At 50.2% G+C, this 13,474-nt stretch overlaps 2 protein-coding genes across 12 annotated transcripts in view; both read left to right on the forward strand.

Annotated features, from left to right (window-relative positions):
- The first annotated feature begins 2,650 nt into the window (after window positions 1–2,650).
- Window positions 2,651–3,889, forward strand: GPX1 (glutathione peroxidase 1). Its single transcript, XM_030501391.1, has 2 exons — window positions 2,651–3,172; window positions 3,271–3,889. Exons 1-2 carry the CDS (start codon window positions 2,924–2,926, stop codon window positions 3,622–3,624), a joined length of 603 nt encoding a protein of 200 aa, XP_030357251.1. The 5' UTR covers window positions 2,651–2,923; the 3' UTR covers window positions 3,625–3,889.
- A 4,047-nt stretch (window positions 3,890–7,936) lies between these two features.
- The window catches only part of USP4 (ubiquitin specific peptidase 4), a 38,722-nt gene continuing 33,184 nt past the window's right edge, over window positions 7,937–13,474 (forward strand). For 6 of the 11 annotated variants that reach the window (XR_003993727.1, XM_030501392.1, XM_030501395.1 and 3 more), the window contains exons 1-4: window positions 7,937–8,103; window positions 8,226–8,353; window positions 8,657–8,787; window positions 12,205–12,331. Coding sequence is in view for 10 of the 11 variants with exons in the window: in XM_030501392.1 (XP_030357252.1) it covers window positions 7,940–8,103; window positions 8,226–8,353; window positions 8,657–8,787; window positions 12,205–12,331 (550 nt within the window). In the remaining variant the exon portion in view is untranslated. The remainder of the gene's footprint in view (window positions 8,104–8,225; window positions 8,354–8,656; window positions 8,788–12,204; window positions 12,332–13,474) is intronic. The other 5 variants (XM_030501394.1, XM_030501393.1, XM_030501399.1 and 2 more) reach the window with 1 other exon arrangement.

Here is a 13,474-nt window from a genome sequence, read left to right on the forward strand (position 1 = left end):
TGGTATTTACAGCAGCTGCTGCTGAGCTGAGAGCCTCTGCCCCCGGGGCTGAGCTGGAAGGAGTCCAGTTGGTCATGCCAATCCATGTAAGTGAGGACCTTGCCACGTCCAGTTAATTTCTTCAAAATGCCAATGTCACTCTTTAGGGTTTTTGGGGGGGTTTTTTTGGTGGGGATTTCTTTGACAATGTTCCCAATTCCTATTCCTGCAACAAGGAAGAAGCAGCCCCAGCCATGGGAATGCCCTGTACCTCTGGTCCTTGTCCTCCCTCTGCAGCCACGGAGACCAGTGATGCATCTGGCCAGGCTGGCCGTGGCACTCACCCACCCACCCACCCATCCACCCTTCCTCCTTCCTCTCCTGGGTGCATTTTCCACCGGTGCCGGGTGGTGGGGTTGAGCAGAGCAGGAAGTTCCCAGCTGGGGGCTGCCCGGGAGGATTTCACCCTGTGCCGTTAGTCGCTGCTCTGCAGTTCCCTTTTCATGTGGGATGTTGCAGTTGAGCAAAACGGGTTTTTCAGTCTTGCGGAGCTGCAGGGTTGCAGTTCTCCCTGGTCACAGTTACAGAGCAGCTCTTCCAGCTGCTCTTCCAGGGTTCTGAGTAAGGTCTGCATGTTCCTCAGACCCAGCTCATGGGATGTGTCTGCTGATGCACTTCCAAGTGATCAATTTGTTGCCCCAGTTTTAACCTAAACTCTTGTTACCCTACAGCACCACCTCCCCATCTTCTCCATGTTGTCTACCTGCTGATGTTGGGTGTCCAGCCCTGGCCAGCCTTTCTCTGAGTTTAGACATGTTAATTCAGCCTCTCCCACTTACGACCAGAAGCTCCAGCCCTCTTTGTCCCTCACACCACTGGTATCAGAGCAGGAGCCTGCTTAGGAGCAGGTTGTGAAGTTACCGGTCCTTCTCTGCCTTCCTGCCTTCAAGGGCTGGTGGCCTGGCTCCCTTTCGGTTCCTGTCCCGTCTGTCACCTCCGGGAGCCACTTGCATTCTGATGGAACTGAGCTAAACACAGATGGCCAGACCAGACCTGAAAAATGGGAGTTCAGTGCTCCTGGAGAGTTGACCCAGCCAGGCAAGGAGCTGTGGGAAGGGCAGGGGAAAAGCTGGGAGCTAAAAGCCAGTCCTTGGCCAGGGGTGGGGAGAAGATGTAAGAGGAGGACAGAAAGTGTGGTTTTGTGGCCTTAGCAATTACTGCTGTTACTGTTAAACAGTGATCTTCTGGCCTCCTAGGACAGATTCCACTTGTCATACATCTCAAAAGGGGTCCCTTCAGGCCACCTAGTTCCTCAGGAGCTCCTGGCACTCCTGGATCCAAGTCCAGCTGGCTCAGCAGAACACGTTCAGGCACAGGGTGTAGCTCTGAGCCAACAAGGAAGTTCAGCTCACTTGGTTTCCTTAGACCTGGCTCACAAAGGAAGGGAAAGACCTAACCCGTGCTTGTCTGAAACAGGCAGAGCTGCTGAAGTAAATCCCTTTTCCAAATGGAAGCCCCAGGCCCAGCCTCAGGACTGACAGTGCTGGTCTGTGCAAGTGCCAGAAGTGGCAGCAGGGTGATGCCTCTGGGGCACTGCCCTAGAGGTCACCCCAAAGACAATTTCCTCTTCTTCAAGCCACTGCAGCTCGCTGTGCCCAGGGGGCGGGTGAGGAGGCTGGTTGGACTGTAACCATCAGGCCGCTGGGCAGCAAACACAGGTCACGTGCCTCTGCTCCTCCTGACAGCCGTTTCCCAGCTGCTCCCATCTTTCAGAACACTTGTCATGGCTCCTGCTATCAGTGCTGCAACACACCACTGAAACTGCAGATCCACAAAGGTGCAAGATAATGCGTCCCCAAAACTCACTGCAGCCAGGAACTATTCAGTTCGCAGTTGCAGGGGCAGGTGCTAACAGTGGCCCAAAGCAAAACCCCCGGGATCCTGCAGTGTCCTGGGAACCCAGACCAGAGACGCTGCATTATGTGGTGGACTGTTAGTGGCAGTTGGCATTTCACAATGAGTCCCCGCTACCAAGCATGGAAGAGAACAGCCAGCGGCAGAGGGGCCATGAGCACACCCCCTGGGGCCCAGGCGGCCTTGGCTGGAGGCCAGGGCTGATAAGCACTCGCTGACCTTGGGACTGTTGTTGTGCACTTGGCACAAACACTGGCAGGACACTCCCTGTCCCTGTGGGAGCTGTGCTGAAGCTGAGGCCCCTAGCCCCTGCTGCCCCACAGACCCTGCTGGTGCCACCATGGATGTCACTCTGAGGCCTGCCTCTTCCCGGTGGGCTGTGGAGCAGGATGGTGTGTGGCACAAAGCCCCACGGAGGAGCGGCTGGGCCATGTGTCCTGTGCGGGTACTCCAACAGTCTGCACCATTCACTTGAGGCTGCCAGGAACCCCCCACCCGAGGAAAAGAGTAGTTGCTACTGTGTAATTTAAAATTCCCTAAATCAGCCTAAATCAGTACAGCAAGAAATAGAAAAGCCAGGGATGGGGGAAAGTAGCCACTGCAGCAAAGGGAAGTTTCACCAGCCTCAGAGGAGTGGAGGAAAATTCGCGAAAGGGAATTCGTGGCCCCTCTTGGTCCTCCCATTCCTCCTCCTGGTGCCTGCAGGGAGGCCCCTGGAGCTGCCCGGTGCCGCCTCCGTGCCCGGGGGTTTTATCCCGCTAAGGCGTGTGCTCCCGGGAACGATGTGTTGGGCTGATTTCACACAGTTTCTGAGGACGGGTGGCGCTTCCCTGTGTAGTGCCCGGGGACGCCGATTCGAGCTGTGAACTGACGAGCAGAACTCCCAGCCCGCCCGAGAAGGCGAGTCGAAGGCGGACGTTCCCCTCGGCTGGACCCCCCGTACCCGCGGCTGGGCGGTCCGGGGCGGTCCAGGGCGGAGCGGCGGGGAGCGGGAAGCGGGTGGCGGGCCCGCCCGCCTGCAGTGTTCGCCATGGCGGCGACAGGAGCAGGAGAGCGGGCTGGCGCGGCGGGGCTCGGGGCCATGTCTGCGCGGCCGCTGGGCGCGGCGGAGCCGCTGTCGCTCGGCTCGCTGCGGGGAAAGGTGCTGCTGGTGGTCAACGTGGCGTCGCTCTGAGGCACCACGACCCGCGACTTCCTGCAGCTGCACGACCTGCAGCAGCGGTACGGGTCCCGCGGGCTGCAGGTCCTCGCCTTCCCCTGCAACCAGTTCGGGCACCAGGTAGGGCCGGCGGCGGGGCTGGGGCGGGGGGGAGCCGCCCGTCCCGGCGGGGCTCTCACGGGCTTCGCTCGGGGCGCTTTTGCTTTTTTTTCGCCTAGGAAAATGCGACGAACGAGGAGATCCTGTTGTCGCTGGAGCATGTCCGTCCTGGCAAGGGGTACAAGCCCAACTTCATCATGTTCGAGAAGTGCGAGGTTAACGGGAAGAACGCGCACCCCCTCTTCACCTTCCTGAAAGAGGCGCTGCCCTTCCCGCACGATGACCCCTCCTCGCTGATGACAAACCCGCAGTACATCATCTGGTCCCCGGTGTGCCGCAACGACATCTCCTGGAACTTCGAGAAGTTCCTCATCGGCTCCGACGGCGTGCCCTTCAAACGCTACAGCCGCCACTTCGAAACCATCAAGATCCAGGATGATATTGAATTGCTTCTGGAGAAGGTTGCTAAGTAAAGCGGAGCGCCACAGCGCTCGCTACCTGCTCAGCTCGTTGCGCTCCTGCCTGTGTTCCTCACAGGGGGCTGCTGCTCTGGCAGAAATCCCAGTGTCTTGTGCAGATTTTGTTTTTGATGGTGCATCTTCCAAATTCTTGAAGTGTACTTGATGTTTTTAAAAGCTGCATGTGGATGTTTGGGAAACTATGCTGGGGCAAGCGGCTGCGAGTCTGAGTTACCTTACTGTGATTCTCTGAATAAACAAAAAAATGTACTTGCTTTAAGGATGTGGCTTGATCAGTGTGGCCAAGTTAGGTGAAACTTGGGGTGTTTCCTCAGCGCATGTGGGTGCTCACAGGGGCGGGCTGGAACCACTGGGAGGAAATGCGAATGCAAACGGGGGGCAGCGTAAGGGTGAGCAGTGTCTGCGAGCTCTGCAGACTGAACGCGTGCTGTGTCCTACCGGGGTTTTGCGTGCTTGGCAGAGCAGGAGGGTGGTACAGCAAAGCAGCACCGTGACAGACTGCCTGCAGAGTGCAAAGACATGGCCTGGGGGCGGTTTCACACTATCAACAACAGGTCGAGACAGGTTAATAACTGCTCAGGCAGGCAGATGAGCAACTCCAGCCTGTGCTGGTGCTGCCATGCTGGCAGCGGGCTTGGGAAAGAGGAGCCCTTTGGCCAAGGCCCATCTTGTTATTTCGTCTCTGTCAGCAGATGCCCAGGGGAGACCAAGAACAGGAGCAACATCCACTGCCCCTCCCCTTGTCCTTGAGCCACTGCTCCCTCGCTGGCTGAGCTGTCCCTTGCTCTGTCCCATTTGCACCAGTGGCAGCCCAACATGGATCTTGCCCTGTCCTACACAAAGCCCGTATCGCCTTTGTGCATCCCCAAAACCTTCCAACACAGGGAATCACACAGAGTGCCAGTACTTCCGCGTTCCCAGTGCAGAGTACCTGCCTATTCAACCACTTCTCCCAAGGAAACTGTGCCTTGCCTCAGAGTGTCCTTGTTGGGCACAGGAATTGCAAGTGACACTACACATGCAGTGTGCCAGGGTTCAGGCAATATTGTCTTTTTTACTCCTTCCTTAACACTTTTTTGACTCATGCCAACCACGGAGCTGACAGGTGGAGCTGCTGACATGGAGCTGACCCGTGTTGTTCCCGCACAGCAATCCTGCTTTCACAGTCTGCTGATCAACGGCTGGAACCAGGATTGGTTTCTCCTGGCAAACAGTGAGCCTGTGCTAAATTTCCCCTGCCACCCTTCTGCCCAGTGGCTCAGCTCCTCCTGCAGGTAAACTTTCACTCCTGGAACGGTTCTGTGAACATGTTTTCATGACAAGCCACTCCTCACAAGGCCTCAACAGCACTTGGTGCTGAACTGAGGAGTACTAACACAGACCAGAAACTCAGGCTTTCAGAGGGAAGGCATAACACTTGCAAGCACTAGTGCATGGGTTTCATAATTAAAAACACTTGGGATTTGAGGTTTTGGTTGTTGAGGGGGTTTTTAGGGTTTTTTGGGGTTTTTTTTTTTGGTCAGTAGCTTTGCACCCCTCCAGTTCTCAGGTTTGCTTTATTACTGTACCTACATTCTAGGCCCCCTCCAGGCTGAGGAGAGACACTGGAGCAAAACCTATGCTGGCTTCACCTCTGAGTCATTGAGCTTTGAACTTGCATTGCACAACCCTCACCGGGCTGTTCCTTAACTTCCTGTACAGCTTCATGGAAAAACCCAGGATGTTTTCAGTAGCTACTGCAGCTTGGGAGCAGAAGCTGCTTGATTTGGGGGATTATTTTTTTCAGTTAAACCTACTTCCCTCGTTAACGCAGGATGTTGAAATATGTGGGGAGTAGAGAGGATCACGGGCAGCAGGACCTCACTGCACTGAAAAATCTTTCTCTATACCAGCTGCGTGTGGCACTTCCTCAATCCTGACTCACCAGTCTCAAGCCATTGCAATGGCAGCTGCTTTGCTTTGCCCACTCCCTATCTGCCTGCAGGCCCCACTGAGCCCCACTGTCGCGAGGGGGCAGCCTCCAACGCCTGCGGCTGTTCCAACACCAGCCCTGCCTGAAAGGGTCTCCTGCTGAGCCTGCCAGTTAAAGGCACCTTACACAGCGCTTACTCAGTGCTAAGGGCCAAGGGATTTATTTACCTTCTGGCTTCTGGGGCTGTGCTAGCAGAAAAACAAAGCAGCAGCTCCAGAGCAGATACAGCCACGCCAGCACAAGTACAGTGATGTGATCCCAGAGTGAAAATTAGCCATGCCAGCAGGAAAATGAACGATCCCAGTGTAAGCACATCAGCAGGAATTCTGCAGCGCAGAGAAAAGCCTCCCCGCCTCATTGTTCCCCTCCTCATTTTGGTGTTCTCCAGAGCAGCTGGTTTCTGGGGGAAAGCTGAGGTGGAGAGGGCAGCCTGCGGGACCTTCGGCAGGAGAGAGCGGCCCCCATGCAGGCTCTTGTGCCCAAATGTTACTTGGTGGCATGACCAGAAGATGTTTCAGTGGAGACAGCAGCTTGATGCTGAGGGCAGACCTGAAGAATCCCGGGTGGTTCCTCAGGGATTATAAAATGGCCCAGCTCTATTTCTGTAATTTCAGAGAGAAACAGATGGGCTCATACATACTACTTTAGCATACTTGGATGCTGCTGTGGCTTGGGGACATTGTCCTTGGAACATCTGTGTCTGTCACATCTACATTCCTACGCTTATTTTTCTACTTACATACTTTTATTGCAAACAGCTAAACCCTCTGTTAGTGCTCACCCTGCTTTTCCATTCTTTAAAATATCAGTCTCCCCTTTCTAGCAAACGTTTTCCCCCCTTCTCTCCCTCTCAATGATTCCTTCCCCTCCCGCCTCCCAGCTGCTGATAGTTGCCATCAAATTTTTGAATCTCTAAATATGTTCAGATATTTGAAGCTGTCATGAGTATTAACTAGCTGCAAAGAAAATGATCCTTCTTGCCCCAAGCTCCCTCTCCTGGGTTCCCTGGTGTCCTTTCTGCCCACCAAACCCAAGCACATCTGAAATGGCTGATGAGATGTGGTGCTCAGAAGTGTATATTCCACAGAAATGCCATCAAGTGGAGCCTATGGCCTTCATTACTCTGCCTGTTCAATGTTCTTTCAGCTACTTAAAATCCCGTTCTCTCCTGCTGAGCTTTGTCGCACCTACTAACATTTAAGATAGCTTTTAGTCACTGTTTTTGATCACTGCTATCATAAGGCAGGTAGGAAACATCTGCCTCAACTCCAACAGGGTGGCACTTGAAAGGGCTTTGTTCCTGTCACTGTGCTACCCTCACGTCAAGCCGCTGCCAGGTTCAGCTGGAGACAAGGGCAGGAAGTGGAATGGCTGGAAGGAAAGCGCTTGAAGAGACAGGAGAACACAACACCCCAAACTACGGTGAAACTGTAATAATGTCACTTCCTACTACGGAATCGGAAAGCTTTGAATGAAACCATTTTAATTGTTTACCGCACTTTCTGTTAGCAGTAGGTAATTCATTAACAGAGTGAGGTCAGCCACATAAGCATTATCTCAGAACAGCTGACTCATTCTAAAAACACACCCAGTCTTGCCGTAACAGGGTGTGTTAGCTTCTTGAAGCCTAAAGGGGCCCTGCCCTTTCAGAAAAGCAGGAGTAACAGGACTTGACTCTTGCTGGAAGGAGAAAATCGTTGTCTTTTTCAGTGTTAACTGGACTTGCCCTACTCTCAAAAACCTAAAGGCCCTTAGCATTTTAACCCGAGTTGCTGCAGCCCCGCCAGGTCTTGCTGGCAGGAGACGGAGCCCATCTGCCCGCGGTCAGACACTGGCTGCTGGGAGAGGGCTCCCCTGTGCAGAGAGCAATGGCCCAGCACACTGCCCCTCGCTGCCTTTGTGAGGTAAAAAGATTTCGCTGGTTAGAGTTTTGTTTTTTTTTTTTTTTTTTTTTTCAGAGACACTTTAAAAACTCCTGAGCGTTTATTGCCGTAACAACTGGAGTCTCCTTCCCTAGCCAACGCCCTCACCAGAGGGCTCCATGAAGTCAGTTATGGGAGAAAATGGCACAGGTAACACAGCACACACCAAACGTTTGTGTCACCTCCTCTGGTGGCAGAAGCTCGCCCGGAAGGGCCGCGGGGCTGCCCGGAGCCAGCCTCTGCCACCGCCGCCGGGACGGGCCATCTCCCGGCGGGGAACCCCGAGGTAACTACAAGATGGCGCCCGCCGCCACAGCGCCCGCCCCGCCCGCCGCGCCCGTGCGCGTGGCCCCGCCCACCCCGTCAGAGGGCGCCCGGCGGGGCGGAGCGAGCGCGGCGGGCGCACCCAGCGCGCATGCGTACGCGGGCCGACATCCGCCCGCGACAGGGCTCGCGCACCGACATGGCGGCAGCCGAGGGCGGCGGCGGCGGCGGCAGCGGGGCGCGGCCGGACGTGGCGGTGCAACGGGCAGAGCTGGGGCCGCTGCTGGCCACGGCCCTCAGGCCGGGGGAGTCCTGGTGAGCGCGGCCGGCCGGCCCTCCTCTCTGTTCCCTTTCCCTCTGGGCGGTGGGGCCTGTGGGAGCGGGCCGGGCTGGGCCGCCTGTGAGGGGAGCGCTGAGCCCGGTGCCGTGTGTTGCAGGTACCTGGTGGACAGCCGTTGGTTTAAGCAGTGGAAGAAGTACGTAGGCTTCGACAGCTGGGACATGTTCGGCGCGGGTGATCCCAGCCTCTTCCCTGGGCCTGTTGACAACTCGGGGCTTTTCGGCGGTGAGTGGTGCCCGGCGGCGCCGGGGAGCGGGTCCTGGGCGGGGGGCTGCGCTCGGGCCGCGGCCGGGCTCCCGTCAGTCAGTCCCGTGTGCACGCGTCCCGTCGCGCGGTTTCGCTTTTGAAGCCGTGTGTCCCGAGAGGATACAAGCGGCCGTCCCGGCCCTGTAAATAGGAGACTGGTGCGGTTTGTGCCTGCCCGTGGGAGCCTTGGTATTTCTCAGCGTCATGGGTAGTATGTGTGTAGGTCTTGAGAAGAAAGGATTCTGTTTGATGCTGTGCTTTCTCATGTCTGTCTCCTTTTAGATCCAGAAACTCAGAGTTTAAAAGAACATCTCATTGATGAGCTAGATTATGTATTGGTTCCAACCGAAGCCTGGAATAAGCTAGTGATGTGGTATGGCTGCATGGATGAACAGCAGCCTATTGTGAGAAAAGTAAGTATGGGCGAGCCCCGTTCTCTGGTTTTATTCTCTGATCTCTACTAAACTTAGTGTTTATTTTGGTAGATGTGAGTTAGGACAGCATCCTCAGCAGCTCTGTGGAGATAATAATATGAAGTCTTTTGCCTTGTTTTCTGAAAGAATAACCTTCCAGTGTTACATTTCAAATGCCTAAATTTTCAGTGATTCTCAGTTGAGGGGTTATATGAGGGAAGAACCCTGAACCTTGTCCTGGTGAACTTTTTGCATTATGATTATTTGAACCAGTGCAGTTCAAACTAGTGCAGTGGTTTTATGTTGCGTGGAATAGTTTGCACTTACTTGAAAAACGAAAGTCGTCAATATTTGCAGACAGAAGGAGGCATTGGAATAGATTGTGTTTTAATACAGGCAGCTTAGGCACTTCCTCTGGAGTTTAAGGCAGTTCTTGTTTTCCAAAATTCTGTTCCAGAAAGTGAAATTTGTAAGTTTCAATTTTGGAAATGTATCAGACACTTGCTTATGGGTAAAAGTTTTTTTTTGTTTGTATTTTAGTCTTAGGTTTTTGTGCTGACTAGATTAAGTCATTAATCACTACACCAAGTAAATAGTGCTGATATAATGTACAGAATTAATATTGCTTAAGTTTTAAGTAGCATTGTGTTGGGTTGCTTCAAGGAATGCAAGGCCCAGGAAAGCATGGCACTGGAATGGTAAAAGGAAGTAAGATCCCTCTCTTGCAGGCCCGCTGCTGGTCATTGCTACTGGAATGTTGTCACTCAGTGTGGGCTAGAAATTATATGGAATGAAAAGTTCTGATGTCTTCAGAAAGCATGAATGGTCCCAGGTTCACTCTGCTGAGTAGAGAGAACTCCCATGTAAACCAGGAGTGGGAGGAGTGGAAAAAAATTATAGCATGTAAAGGAGATGTGGTTTTAGTAGAGATAGTTTAATGAGGAATAGGAAAATCTGTACTGGGAAGGAAAGCTGGAACCATTGCAGATCAGTGCCTCTCTCTGAGTGAGGAAGCTTTTGTTCATGAACATGTTCTTATTTTCACAAAGCCTGGCATGTTTTTAGACACTCCCTTTTCTGAAAAATTCAGAAGTTGGACAATGGGTTTGGAAGCTGTTGGGGAAACACTTGGATGACAGGTTTAACCATGTGAGCCTCCTTTTCTTGGGGTATCAGATGCCACTATTCAACACTGTAATTATTGGGGGCCAGAGCTTAGAGCTGGGGCTGTTTTGCAGGTGTAAGATGCCAAGTTATTGCGGCCCAGTTAAGAGTAAATTCTTAAAGTTTTGAATTGCTATGAGAGTGTCAGTTCCTGTTTATTGTTAAGCCAGTAACTGAAGTGGATTTTTATATTTCAGTGTTAAAATATAGCAGAACATTAGGTTTGTGGGATGTTATAGCCTCTTATAAAAACGTAAAGTGAAAGGTCATTTGGGCACGCAAGCTGTAGCACTGTACCTGAGCAGAACATGGCCAGTATTTGGTTTCAGTATTGTCCAGATAGTGTTGGAAGCAAAGCACTTAAACTTGTGGTCCTTGAATGCTTTAATCCTTTTCCTAAAGCTGGATCAACTGGAATTCATACATCAAAATACCCATAAAAGTAGGATTTGGAAAGTAGTGTTCAGGCATCTTTTTAATTCTACAAGCTGGTATTTGTTCCACCTGTATGTGTCTGATGATCAGAGACAAGTACAGGAGGCTTAGATTAGATTTACTTGTGGTTCAGGTTTCTTTTGATGATCTCAAACCATATTTTTGTGCAGTCTTATGTAGAGTCCCAAAGTGTATAAATGTGCAAAATGCAGAACAGTGTGCTTCCTCAGTGCTGTGCTCAGGTTGCTGTCCAATGGGGTGGACGCGTTTTACTGTGACACAGGACAAGCCAGCTGGTCAGACACTCTTTAAAGGACATCTGCAGGCAATTAGAGACTCTTCTTTGTCATTTATCTGTCCTAATGGACACAATGAGCTCATCAGAAACTTGTTGGAGAGAGTTCTTCCATTCTGAACATGGTTTTTATTTGTTTCTTGCTATGGAATACTGGAGAACAGGACATCCCATTTAATGAAATTCCTTCTGAAAAAGAAATAGGGAACTTGTGAATTGGTTCCTTTGCATAATTTTTCTTAAAAAACAAACAAAAAACCAAAAACCCCCACTCCAAAAAAAACCAAACCCAGAACAACAACAACAAAAAAAGACTGATTTGCCTGTCAAAAAGCTCCCTTTAAAGAGGGAGAGTTTTACTTTCTGTTGTAACAGCAAAATACTGAAGATCTTTCCAAATGTATTTGTTAATGATTTACCTTTAAAGCACCTTACCTATGTAATACGACCCTATAAAGGCTCAGAAGAGGGAAGCATGACACAGATGAAGATCATGGCAAGTCTGGTGTCACTCAGATGGAATAGAATATTTCACTTGGAAGGGACCTACAACAATATCTAGTCCAACTGCCTGATCACTTCAGGGCTGATCAAAAGTTAAAGGAGATTATTAAGGCTGTTGCCCAAATGCCTCTGAAATACTATTACTTTTAAAAATTACACCAGATGGTTCAATAAATTATGATCTCAATTTCACAGGCAAAGAACTGTGGAGGGAGTTGTGCTGTGGTGTTTGGTGTTCTGTGGTTTGTTGGGGTTTTTTTTGGCTTGTGTGTAGTTTTTTTTCCCCTTCTTCCTCCAGTTACATCACAGTTGTCTCATAACTGGCCTCTGAAATGTGCTTTTCTTTCTGGTATGATTTGTTTTGTGATCTGTAGGTAAAGCAAAGTGTCTGGTCTTAAAGAATACCTTTCTATAAATATGCTGAAAGCTACTGGCTGGGTAGGTGTACTTAGTGGAGTGTTCTCTCAAAAGTGAAATTGATTCGAGAATGACTCTGAAATGAAGCAGTGTCATCAAAACGAGTTCTGACGAGTTGTCTGTTTTTGCAAGGAGAGGCTAATGGGGCACATTCTGTATATTGTGAAGACAAGTAGTGAATGCTTTGTCTTACTGTCTTCTAATAGGAAGGATTTTGCTCTGGTGCTCCTGCCTTGTTTCTTTTTCGTGTAAACTTTAGGCAAAAAATAGAGGCAAGTTTATTCCACGCCCCCCCTGAATGCTGTGGGTGGTCATATATTCTTCATGGGTAATTACTGGCACTGTCACTTCAGCTGTGATGATGGACCTTTGGAACTTTGCACTTTGGAAGGAAAGCACTATGGTTTCATATGTTTTAGAAAGTAAAAACTTCAAAACGAGCTGACAGAGGTTGTGACTTGGGAGCAAGTCAGTGTTCAGTTTGTGGCTTGACTTGTAAGACTCTTATAACTTAAAATACTTAGGCAGTGTACCTTACAGAGCACTGCTCAGTATTTTAACTCTGTGGTGTTTTGTTTATCACATCTGCCTTCTGTTTGCAGGTAGTGGAATATGGTCTGTTTGTGAAGCACTACAAGGTTGAAGTTTATCTTCTTGAGCTGAAGCTGTGTGAGAGCAGCGATCCTGACAATGTAATCAGCTGTCACTTTAGCAAAGCAGATACTGTTGGTAAGTAGTTCTCTGATGCGTGAAGCTGTGCTCTGAGGCTACCTCAAGAGATATTTTGTGCTATCCAGAACAAGAACAGTGTTGATAAACTGGAGCAAGTCTAATGAGTACCAGCAGGATAGTCAGAGTTGGATCATGTGATGTCTGAGAAGAGACTGAGGGAGCTACATTTAGCCTGGCAAAGAGAAGGCTTTGGGGGTCCTCATAGCACCTATGAGGAAGTTACTGAGAATATGGAGTCAGGCTATTTACTGAGTCACAAAGCAACAAAACAACAGACAATAGTCATAAGTTGAAACAGGACAGATTCCAACTAATGCAATTAAAATGTTTTCCCTATTAGCACAGCTAGACATTTGAACAGGGCCCAGAAGGGTGGGGGAATCTCCTGCCTTGCAAGTTTTGGATGCCTGATCGGATAAGCCCTAAGCAGCCTGGTCTGAATTCACTGTTGACCCTGCCTTGAGTGTTTAGACAAAGAACCTCCTGAGTTTCTTCCAGCCATGGTGGTTCTGTGTGTGACACAGGGAGCTGTGATTAAGAGCTTTGAGGAGTACATTTCTAACTAACTCATGGCCTTAAGAAACATCCATGTCACTCATGTAAAGGAGTTCTGTCTCTGGTTCTCCTGTGATTCCTTCTTCCTAGTGTATGAATATTTTAGACATCTTTAGCGGCTCTTCATACCCTTTTCCCTGAAATTTGGCCCATCTCTCTTTCTCTCTTCTGTATTTTTGCTATATTTTCCTGTGTAAGGGTACTGAATGTCAGCTATCATATGTTCATAAAGATACTTTTTTGTTTGTTTGCTGATGTATGGCCTGCCAATAGTAACTGAGAACACTTCCTTCTTGAACCTTCAGTTGATGACTGTTTCACAGCAGCTGGCCTTTGGGCAGAAATTTCTCAATGTGTTCTGAACATTAGTAGCTTGAGGGCTTGACAGGCAAGTATATGACTGAAAACAGAAGCTTTTAATTCTTTCAGACTAAATATTAGACAAGCTATATAAACAGTTACAACCTTCTTGATACATTTTCTACTCAAAGGGTCTGGAAGGATCAATGATGTACCTCCTTGATGAATGTCTGGCTTGCCAGGTTTTTTTTCCCCAAGGCACTCACATTTTAGGATTTCTTGTGG

The sequence above is a fragment of the Strigops habroptila genome, chromosome 11 (assembly GCF_004027225.2).
Source record: "Strigops habroptila isolate Jane chromosome 11, bStrHab1.2.pri, whole genome shotgun sequence".
Taxonomy (NCBI): domain Eukaryota; kingdom Metazoa; phylum Chordata; class Aves; order Psittaciformes; family Psittacidae; genus Strigops; species Strigops habroptila.